The 12057-nt window shown below is 39.2% G+C and overlaps 1 protein-coding gene across 1 annotated transcript in view; it reads left to right on the plus strand.

Moving 5' to 3' along the window:
• AK5 (adenylate kinase 5) overlaps positions 1-12057 on the plus strand; it is an 84967-nt gene that overhangs the window by 32534 nt on the left and 40376 nt on the right. The window contains exon 7 of the mRNA XM_044440980.1: positions 8370-8460. Within this exon, the coding sequence (XP_044296915.1) occupies positions 8370-8460 (91 nt within the window). The remainder of the gene's footprint in view (positions 1-8369; positions 8461-12057) is intronic.

Consider the following 12057-nt stretch of genomic DNA (forward strand, 5'->3'; position numbering starts at 1 on the left):
TCTCTCTCTCTCTCTCTCTCTCTCTCTCTCTCTCTCTCTCTCTCATATGGGTGTATGTTCACTACTTTAGGGTTTAGGGTTTTCCCAACTGTGTGGGTGGGGGGAGATACTGGGAGGTGATCTTTAACCAATACATGGCTGCAGAAGGATATTAAGTATAAATAGCTCTTTTGTCTGTTCTAGTCTTTCACTCAATTTGAAGGCATGGTGGTTTTGCATTTTAAAACAGGCACTGGGGAAAATAATTAAACTACATGGAATATACAAGTTGACCCTTAAGGTAGGTTGGGATCAGAGTGTTAAAGGCTGAAAGCAGGTTTGGGATACACAGGATAAGCAAGCATAAAAAACGGCCGCAGAGTGGTACTGTAATCCCCATATTTATTGTTTGGAAAGATTCCCCACACCAGTCCTGCAGGTAAGTCCAGCTACCTTTGTATGATGCTTGTATTCTATAACGTATCTGGTTCAAGTTTATGTAATAGAAATATGTGAGAATTGAAGTTCTAATATTGCTCAAGGGACTGGACAAACTCCTATGGTTCTTCACCATTTTAATTTATTTCAAAGCCTGTGTTTATGAAATGCTCACCCCAAAGAAGCTTATTTGGCACCAACACTTTCATCTTTTTGGCATGACTCAAAGACTTAATTTTCCAGGCATTTGGGCATCAGTTATACCCAACTGTTGTGCTGTTCATTCTAGGCTGTGACCATGGGAAGATTTTGTGTCTTGTGTATGACCATTTTCATGTTGCATTATATTTAGGTTATATTTTGTGGTTTTATTTGTATTTGCATTATTGTACTAATTATGGTTTATATTATTTTTTCGGATTTTGTTACTATAATCACGAACTTCCAGATATTGAGGCTGATTTTAGTGGTGGGAAGTGATGCATAAATTTAATAAATAAATAATAATAGATTGTACTCTTTTCAGTTATGCCAGTCAGCATGTATGGCTTATTTTCTCTAAGTAAAATGAAGTGGCTGAAACCATGAGTTTTCTGTCAAGGCAACAGTGTCATTTATTTGGAAATTGAGATGTTCTTTGGGAAAGTATGCTTTCAAAATCCCATAAAAACTTTGTGTACCATCTCAGGACTAGTGATTCACTGATTCCAGTAAACTGGCCATGATGAACACTAAACAGATCCAAATAGTTCTTGCTCATATTTCTAAAATACGCACTTCTTTTAACAAGTGACTGTTTCTGTCTGTAGATGAAATATTAATTAATATTAATATTAATATTATGCCAGAGTCAGGCTTACTTAAACATCTTTGTAAGAAAGAATGGAAGGGACTAATTCAACCTGATGAAAATTTCAGTAGAACTTGGAAGTATGAAAAGTAATTGAACTGCAGTTCAAGGAGCCATGAGAACAACCACGTGAAAGTTGCCAAATGGCCGCATCATGGCACTTAGAGGTGTATGCTAGTTTATGCAGGCACCTACATATAGTGTGATGCAGCTTGTGTATTTTAATCATGTGTAAAGTATTAGGAATCCACCATTGCTGAACTGCTGTGAGAGCTTTGGTACAGAGATGGTGATGTTGAAAATAATCACTAGATTTCTAATTAACAGGGTTTCTTCATGTAAAAATGGTGCTTTTAACTATATCTGCATAGGCAAATTTCATATGTGAAGTGCCCCATTTCAAAAAACTAGTGGTCTTCTAAATTCTGAGATAAAGATGATTTTAGTACTATCAAGAGACCATTGGGTTTCTTTAAACAAAGGAAAGAACATGGCATATTTTGAGGTCTCTGTAGCATGTACCTCATAGCTTTGACCCTAAACAGAATTATTCATGGGATCTACCTTGATCCCCCTTTTCCTTGTAGCCTTCTGTGCCCTTCAGCTTCCTCTGAATTGTTTCCAGGCTCCCCAGAACAACATGAAAGATGGTGCTGAGATTACAGGGTAGAATAAACCTATGAACCAGAGTTCTTTCTGTAAATGGAAGGAAAACTCAGGTTACAAACCCATTAACTCAATTTTAAAAATTAAACTTAAATAATTAGGGGTTGACAGTGGAATGCTGTTCTGAGAATAGGTATTTCAAATCTTTGATCACACATGATGGAGGCTCTCATGCAATCAACTTCAGCGGGTACAGCTTGTGACTCTGCCACAATCACCAGAGTGCACCTTTTTTGTAAACTGTGTGCATTGCATTCCTGATCATTGATGTTCCTATTACAATGGGTTGCTTCCATTGCTGTAGGCATGGGAAAAGCTCCAACATGAAGGTGCTGATTGACACAAACAATGCCTTCCTTAAAAATCTGGTATGTCTACTAGCCAGACAGTGCTTCTACACACTCCCAAAAGTGATCAAATGAGAACTGCTGACACATGAACCTGCACTCACTCTCTAGAATCAACCAGGGGAATAGTAGGCAAGCTCAGTATGATCTAGGCTAAAGTCCAGTTTTTGCTAATCAGAATGTCATGGGCACTAGTCGAAAGCTTTGCTAAGGTCTAGGTAGATTATGTCCACAGTGTCCTCTGTGTCCATTTGGGAGGATACCCAGTCAAAAAATGAAATTAAATTAGTCTGACAGGATGTATTTTTGTAAAATCCATGTTAGCTTCTATGAATCACTGCAATTTCTTCAACATGTTAGCAAACTCATTCTTTAATAATTGTCTCCAGAAATTTCCAGGGATAGATGTCCCTGGAACTACAGACACTTCATAGCCTGTAGTTCTCAAGTTCACCTTTTCCCCCTTTTTAATGATAGGGACAATGCTAGCCAGTCTTCTGGCACATCTCCTGTTTTCCAAAATGTATCAAAGCTAATAACCAGTTACTCAGAGTTCCTCCACTAGCTCTTTTATGAGTCTGGGATGGAGTTCATCAGGCAATGGAGATTAGAACTTGTTTATTCCATCTAGGTATTCCTTGACCATTTGTCTGTCAATGCTGGGCTGCCATCTCTCACTTTCAGCTTTTACTTCCTCTTGGTTGTAGACTTTTTTCTGGGAGAAGACTAAGGAAAAGGAAGAACTGAGCGCTTCTGCCTTTTCCTTGTCATCTGTTATCTGCCATCCATTTTAATTAGCTGGACACCCTTCTCTTTCACATGTCTTTAGTTTTTGATGTAACTGAAGAAGGCTTTTGTGTTGTTCTTGGCATCCCTCGCTATCCACAGTTCACATCCTGCTTTAGCCTTCCACCTGTGCTCTGCGGCCAAAGATGGAGAAGCTCTATACAGTCAGTAAAAACAAGACCAGGAGCTGACTGTGGCTCAGATCATGAGCTTCTTCTTGCAAAATTTAGGCTTAAATTGAAGAAAGTAGGAAAAAGCACTAGGCCACCCAGGTATGACCTAATCATATTCCTGATGAATATACAGTAGAGGTGACAAATAGATTTAAGGAATTAGATCTGATAGACAGAGTGCCTGAAGAACTATGGACGGAGGTTCGCAACATTGTACAGGAATTAGCAACTAAAACCATCCCCAAGAAAAAGAAATGCAAGAAAGCAAAATGACTGTCCGAGGAAGCTTTACAAATAGCTGAGGAAAGAAGGGAAGCGAAAGGCAAGGGAGAAAGAGAAAGATACACCCAACTGAATGCAGAATTCCAGAGAATAGCTAGAAGAGATAAGAATGCCTTCTTCAATGAACAGTATAAAGAAATAGAAGAAAACAATAGAATAGGAAAGACTAGAGCTCTCTTCAAGAAAATTGGAGATACAAAGGGAACATTTCATGCAAAGATGGGCACGATAAAGGACCAAAATGGCAGAGACCTAAGAGGCAAAAGAGATTAAGAAGAGGTGGCAAGATTACACAGAAGAACTAAGTGATTCTGTCTTGGGGTGGGCTGTTGTGACAGCTGGTGCTTTCTCCTGTCTTTGCTAAAGGTTAGCAATACAGTCCTACTGGTAAATGAGAGAGTGTTATGAGGAAAATAACTGTGTGTGTGTGTGTGTGTGGTGGGGGAATAAGGGGGATGAAAGTACAGAAAGGAAGGTGGGGAAATGTTAGGGTCCTCCCATGCTAAACTCCTCCACCAAACTCCTGTTTTCTCTCCCTGCTCACTTGCTCCCTGGGAGCTTGGCTGCTTGTATCCTGGGGCAGCTTGCTCTGCTCTAGGAGTCTGGAACCAGAATGGATTTTGTAAACCAATTTGCATCTTGCCAAAATGTCTCTTTTTAATTTTTTTATGAAAAGCAAAGTGGAATCTGTTCATGGTAGTATGACTGGATCAAAGAAATTTGTCACAGGCATGGTTGAAGAAGGAACTATGTCACTCATTTGGGTAGACTCTTTTGATTCCAAAATGTTGGTTTCATCAAGTCTGTAAAAAAGACCAACTATAGTGTGGTCTTTCCAAATCCTCAAGGTCAAAGACTTTTGTTATCCTATTGGGAAGGGAGGAAGGGAAGGCATCTGCAAGGTAGATTCTAATTTTATTTTTAATTAGTTTAACTCTTGAATCTGAATTAGTTTAACATCTTAAAAATGAAGTTTGTCATTCTGCTGAATGACAGAAAGAAAGATAAATGTGTGGGTTTGAATGTATTGGTTGTGCATGTTTAAAATCCCTTGGCAACTTTATTCTATTTTACTTTATTTTACATATAATTTTCTTCTTTTCATATTTTGCTTATGTTAAGAAAATAAAAAGATCTCTTTGCATTCATTCCAGAGTGCAGGACACAGAAAAACAGAGTTAAGTTACAGGAAACTAAATTCATTCTAGATACCAGGAAAAAATTCCTCATGGTCAGAGCAGTACGACTATGGAACTTATTACCTAGGGAGATTATGAACTTTCCCACACTAAGGCAAAGATGGAAGACTTTTTTCAATCTTTGGGCTGTGCTAGTTCTGGACTAATGTCAGCATTTTGTAACCCCTCACCCTTTTTGCTAACATGCACCAATGTACATTTCCAGAAAGTCCCAAGTGATTTGGAACTATCATTTGTTGCTAGAGCAGAAGGGGATGATGGGTGTTGTAGTACAACACATTTGAAAACCACTAGCTTGGGGAAGACTACTCTAAATTAGCAAGCTGATGACCCAAAATAAGTAGAAAACCTGAGGGGAATATATATATCCACCATTTTTCTTCATGAATGTGGTCCAAGACACTCCCGTCTATATGGTTCAGTTTCATTATGGTTTCTGATAACAGTTGGAAGAAAACAGAAAACAGTTTTCAGAACACACATGTAATAATGCTGGGAAAATAAAGAGATGCCAGGTGTACTTTAAAAAATAATTAGCTTGCTTGGCTAGGAACTGATTCAGGGAACAGAATGGGAAATTTCTTTTGTCAAAGACACTCAGCATATCTGTCATTAAATTTTAAAAAGCAATTAAAATGCAATCATAAGCTGGATCAGCAGCATGGACCTCTTCTCCCATTTGATCACATAATGCTAAATAATCACCCACTCGTCACAATGCAAACCTTCTCATTAGTCCTTTCTTACCCTCACAGCAAGAGAACTTCCAATTAAACATGGCAGTTTTCTTGGAACATTTAAAAAATAGGTAAGTAGATTTCACTCAGGAGCATCTATGTAAAAAGCAGAATCAGAAACTGTGATTGTTTTAATCAACAGATTAAAAGCTGTGTAACCCAATCCTGTGCATGTTTACTTAGAAGTAACTCCCACAGTTCAATGAAGCTTCCTACTAAGTAAGTATAAATAAGATTTCTGCCCTACCCTAAGCAGTCAGGCATTCTTAAGTCCATTAACTGCAATGCACCAAGCTATAATCAACTCGGTATATCACCTTTCCCAATCTAACACCCTCTAGATGTGTTTGAATACAACTCCTTGTATCCCTCAGTTAGCATTCAGTTCTAATTGCTATGGCTCCTACTTTAATTTAATTGCTTTTGTGTCATAACAGAGTACCAGAATACTTCAGATTTAGTTTTAATCTAAGGTATAGATCTTTAATTAATCACATAACACAATTAATTAAGACTCTTTGACACTTTTCTGCTTTCAGTCTTTTTATTTAAAGAATCTAATCTTCCTTAAGAAATGCATGCTGTTTATGCTGTTTTCCTCACTAGCTTGCTGATATTAGATAGAATGGCAGTATTCAGATGTAACCATGGTATATTATTATAACAATAAGCCTAGCTCCACACCATCAGAGGTCTGTCTCTCCTGCCTCCTCTCCTTTGTTCTTCCATGTAGCCACAAAGGAGAGACTGGACTCTTCTGTTTCCCCCTAAATTAACTGCAGTTTAGTGTGCCATCAAATGCTAAACTGTGCTTAATCTTAACTAAGGTAAGTGAAAACAAGCCAGCTTGTTAACTCTGCTTTGAAGTTGTCTTACTTCTCTAACTGTACCTAAAAGTAGCCATAGTAAAAGCTTCCAAATGCCTGATAGCTATTCCAGTTGACAAGGGCAGCGATAAGAGGTTATGTTTATTCTTATAATGATAAATTATAGTTTACTGTTTGGACTGAAACATTCTGTTGCATGATTCTGTTTGGACTGAAACATTCTGTCAGATGATTAAAACAGCCTACTATGAGTTTTTGGATGATAGTGAGTCAAAGTGCATGCCACTGTGGGTTACGTGAGGATTAAGTTTACCAACCTGTGTAATCCTACAAGATCAAGAGTTATGTGGGAGCAGTTAACCCCCACTTAATCTGTGGTAGCTAGTTTTGGATGACATGGGGACCCCCGGTTGTGGTTTGAATATGCAAAATGCAAGTAAGCACACACCAACAAATAAGATAGCAGGGCTCCCCAAGTCTTCTAGCTTGACAGGTTCCTTCAAGTAGCCAAAGAAAGCAGACACATTTTCAAGCATTTTACACAAAATGAGTCCATGTAATAGGGCCAGCATCACTGCCATCTGTTCTGTTCCTGACATAAACACATTCCTCATACACTGCCTGAAAAAAATCCTTATATGTACAACAGACCACATAAAAGGCCTTTCTGTAATAACTCTTTCATAACCTTGTTTTTCCTGCCATGCAAACTACAATTTGATCCTAGGTTTCAAAACTGATCTTGGCCATTTGTTCAATTTGGTTATAATGGAGAACTGTGGTTTGATCAAACCAGATTATTATTTTTATTTAGCCACAATTTTAATAATTAATATCAATAATTTTAATAATAGTAATCCTACACAGTCAGATTTTCTTTCTTTCCTTTTTTTCTTTAGTTATGAACTGTTGCTTATGTTGTGCTATTTTTGAATGTTTTTAATTGTATTTTATATTACTGTTTTTACCTTTTGTAAGCCATCCTGAGGCTTGTTGCAAAGGACAGCATAGAAAAGTTTAAATTATTTTTTTAAATAATATAGTTTCATTCACAATTATATTCACAATTATAAAACTAGATTAATGTTGGTTACCTGGGAAAATGAAGTGGTAACAAGCTGGCTGTTCATGTAGCTTTAAATCTTATATGGATGTCCCTTCATCAATAGCCCAATCAACTATTTTTAAGGTATGGTATAGCCTGGCATGTTTAAAGGTACGATATACCTTGACCTCAGGGTACCTAACTTTGTTAACATGGTATATTGGATAGAATATAGGACTTGAATTAGGGCAGTCTGGAATCACTCAGCCATGAAAGTCAATGGATAACTATATGGGTCATTTATTACTTCTTAGCTTAATCTAACTCACAAGGTGGTTGTGAGCATAATACACCTATGCCCAGTTCCATATGTTCCTACCTGACCACTAAGATTGGCTTCAGAGATCCTTCTCAGGAATTGCCTCCCACCAAGAGTTGAGGGGGTGGCAAACAGGAGAAAGGCCTTCTCGGTTGGTGGTACCCCATTTATGGAATATGCTCCCCAGGGAATTACATCCTCATTATTATCTTTTCAATGCCAGGCAAAGACATTTCTATTAACCAGACATTTTAGGAATACAACTTTTTATATTTTTAGCATTTGAATTATTATTTAATGATTGTTTTTACCACTGCTGTTTTTATCACTGCTTTGCTGACTATTGTAGTTGTCTCTTAGATTGTATTGCATTTTTATTGTATGGTATTGCATGGTTTTTATCGAATGAATATTATGATTGTTTTTATTTATTTTGGATTATACACCCCTCCCTTTCCCCAGAGAGCCCTGAAGGGCTATAGGAGCAGTATATAAATGTAAAACAAATAAAATGGTAGAATCCCATTGCATGACATTGCCATGTTTAGTATCTTGAAGACAAGGCAGGTAACACAGGTAAATAATAGTGATTTGAGGTGCTATGTCTGAGATGTAAATATATGCTCCAAAGGTCTTTGTTATATGCCCATATTCTACCATAGCACATGGTCAAGTAAGTGTTCCTTTTCTAAAGCCTGATGGTTTTTTCTTTTGTCACTAGTTTGATGCTGATGGAGATGAGGAAGAAGTATTTCGTGACATAAGCATAGCAGTTGACAACAAAATTTTTCCCATTCAAGAATCTAAGGCAGGTGAGTTGATTACTATTTCAATACTAGATTCAGCCTAGCTTGCATAAAATTGCATGTTTTCAAGCTCAAAAAATGTTGATGCTTGGGCCAAAATATTGTGGGAGCTGGTACTTTTCAGCCTAGAGGAGACTCAGAGGGGATCTTACAGTGATGTATAGGTATGTGAAAGAGTGTCACCTGATCATGACCTGTTCTCTCCTGTGGTGGGGGACAGGATGCAATCTGATGAGGAAAAGCTCAAGGAATAGGCTTTATGACAATTTCATAGAATAGTAGGGTTGGAAGAGGCCAGGAAGGCCATTGGGTCCAGCTCATTGGACCTGGTGAGTTAACATCTGCAAGAGAACCAAGAAACTTTTTGGCCATCGCCTTTGAAGAACCACCTTCTCAAGAAAAAATGATTAAAGGACAAGGTATTTTATTTAGCCTGAGGCAGAAGGGTAGCGATTTTCATAATCAGTAAAACATAAGTCTTCTTTAGAATAGAGCCTTTAAGACACCTAACTTAAGCCCCATTCTTTTAAATGGGTTTACACAAATTAGGCTTTATGTTGGATTTTACCCAGTCCATGTATTAAGCATATTAACTACATTGGTAAAAAAGTTTGGATAGTTTATATACCAAAGAACCTATAAAATTCTGCATGTTATTTAAATAGATTTTGCAGTTACAACTTAAACATATATTTTCCATCCAGTTTGCCTCAAGGTTAGAAGGCAGAAAAAAAGGCTACTTTCCCCACTCTAACATGGGGAATCCTATCTATTCACTCACATTTATTGAATCTCATTCTGCTGCTTTCAGCCCAGCATTCAGGTTTATCAAGATTGCCTTGGATCTTCATTCTGTCTTCTAAGTCGTTTGCTGTTCCACCCAGTTTTGTATCAAATCTGATTATCTTTCCTTGCACTTCCTCATCTCTAATAAAGATGTTGAAAAGCACTGGGCCCAGGACTGAACCCTGAGGAGCCCCACTTGTGACCTCCATCCAATTTGAGAAGGTGCCATTGATGAGCACTCTTCATGTCCACTTCAGCAGCCAATTTTGGATCCAGCTTTTCTAATTCGCTTATCAGAATGTTGTGTGGCACTATGTTGGAAGCTTTGCTTAAGTCTAGGTAGATTATGTTCACAGTGTCCCTTTTGTCCATTTGGGAGGTTACCCAGCCAATAAGTGGGATTAAATTAGTCTGACAGGATCTATTTTTGCTAAATTCATGTTGGCTTCTATTAAGCACTGCATTTTCTTTAAGATGCTTGCAGATGGATTTTTTAATACTTTTCTCCAGAATTTTTCCAGGGATTGATATATGAGACTAACTGGTCTGTAGTTCCCAGGTTCATTCCCCCAACCCCCGCTTTTTTTTTTTTTTTTTTGAAAACAGGAACAACGTTAGCCCTTCTCCAGTCGTCTGGCACTTCTCATGTTTTCCAAGATGCATCAGAGATAATAGCCACTTGTTCTGAGAGTCATCACCACTGTGGAGTCTCCTTGGTCCATTGTTTATGTAACCTTAGTGATTCAGTCTATATGGTCCCGTTTTATTATGGTTTCTTATGGATTATTATGAACTCTCCTATGCTAGAAGCATTCAGGAAATGACTAGACAGTGGAATGGTATAACTTAGTGTCCTGTACTAGACACTTTTTGCCCTTTTTGCAGCTGCATCACATTGATAGCTCAAGTTTAGCTTGTGATCTGCAACAACCCCAAGATTTCTTTCCTTTGCAGTAACGATGAGCCAAGTATTGCCCATTTTGTAGCGATGCATTTGGTTTCTTGTTTTTGTGTGGAGGGTTTGGCATTTCATTTTTTTGCTCTCAGCCCAGCATTCTAAACAGCTTTCTCTGGAGCAGGTTGCTCTGCTCTGCTCTGAGTTGGGAACCAGAAATGAGAGCCAATTCTATTTTTCTTCATGGGATAAAATAGATATGGGGGCATGGACACCTTCAGGAAGAATAAATCACTCATTGAACAGAAATAAGCTTCTGAAAATGTTGGAGTTTTCCTCGTAAAAGTAATAGTTTTATATATTGGAATACAGAAATCTTTGCCTCCCTTCCTTCACCGCCGCGCCCCCCCCCCAAATATCAATGGTTTTTCCATTCATGTTCCTTTTATGGGAAAAGGAGAAAAACCCCAGGATATGGAAATGAGTCACCAGCTGGCTGATTGCTTCCTCAAATGCTGAGCACAGGTGGCAGGAGGAAGATATAATGTAACTAGTTCAAATCCAAAAAAACGTTTCTGCTTGCTACTGCCTGGAACGTGGCCCTCTTGTTAATGGCTTCAGGGAATGGATCATTCATTGTCTTTCTGGAATTTCCTACCTCAAATTTTAAAAAGCAGACATTGAAACCTGTTAAAATCTGTAACTGCTGATTGTTTTTTTTTTTAATGTTTTGCTGAAGCTTGTGATGTGTCATGATGTTTTCCTGATGATTTTTTTGACATTTCTGCAATGAAGCAGGTAGGGAGACAGCTGATTGAACACATTTAAGACCTCATTACTGAGCCTACTTAGTGGCGATAAGGCAGGCAAACAGGAATACTTTGTCTCCCTTATTGCTTCCTTGCAATGCTGTCCAGCTGAGCTTTTTTGAGGGGTCCGGGGCCTCCTACAATCTGGTTCTCCGGATGAGACCCCAGTGCCCTTAGCAGCTCTGTGTAACAAATTTGCTTTGCACTTTGAGGGAAAAATCACTCAGATCTGCCTAGAGCTTGACTCTGCCAATTGTGCAGTGCAACCTCCAGATGTGTCTAGTGTACCATCTAATGGTCCATTATTGGATGAGTTCCAGTTACTGAGACCTGAGGATGTGGACAAGGTGCTTAGCTCTGTTTGATTCACCACATGCCTCCTTGACCCTTGCCCATCTTGGTTGATTGGGAAATCTGATGGGGTTTGACCCTGGGTCCAGTGGGCTGACTATGCCTCATTAAAAGAGGGAGTGGTCCCTGCCCTTTTAAAGAAGGCAGTAGTGAGACCACTCCTTAAAAGGCCACACCTGAATCCAGGTGTACTGGATAACTAATGACCCATTGTTAATCTCCCCTTTCTGGGCAACGTGTTGGAGCAGGTGGTGGCCAGGCACCTGCAGGCACCCTTGGAGGATATGGAGTATATGGATGCATTTCAATTGGGCTTTAGGCCTGGGTTTGGGATGGAGACAGGCTTGGTCACCCTGTATGCTGAACTTTGCAGGGATAGGGACAGGGGGAGTGTGACCCTGCTGGTTCTCCTTGACCTCTCAGCAGCTTTCAACACCATTGCCCATGGTGCCCTTCTGGACAGATTGTCTGGGGTCAGGGCTGGAGGCACTGCTTTGCAGTGGGTTCCACTCCTAGCTGGCTGGCCAAGTCCTGAAGGTAGTCCTGGGGGACTGTTGCTCTGCACCATGGCAGTTCCACCATGGGTACTGCAGAGCTTAGTGCTGTCCCCCATGCTCTTTAACATCTATATGAAGCCTCTGGGAGAGGTCATCTGGAGATTTGGGCTGAGGATTCAACAATATGCTGATGATACTCAGCTCTACCTTTCTTTTACATCTCATCCAGGTAAGGCTGTTGCCATCCTGAACCAGGGTCTGAGCT

The sequence above is a fragment of the Varanus komodoensis genome, unplaced genomic scaffold, assembly GCF_004798865.1.
Source record: "Varanus komodoensis strain SLA01 unplaced genomic scaffold, ASM479886v1 scaffold1, whole genome shotgun sequence".
Lineage (NCBI taxonomy): Eukaryota > Metazoa > Chordata > Lepidosauria > Squamata > Varanidae > Varanus > Varanus komodoensis.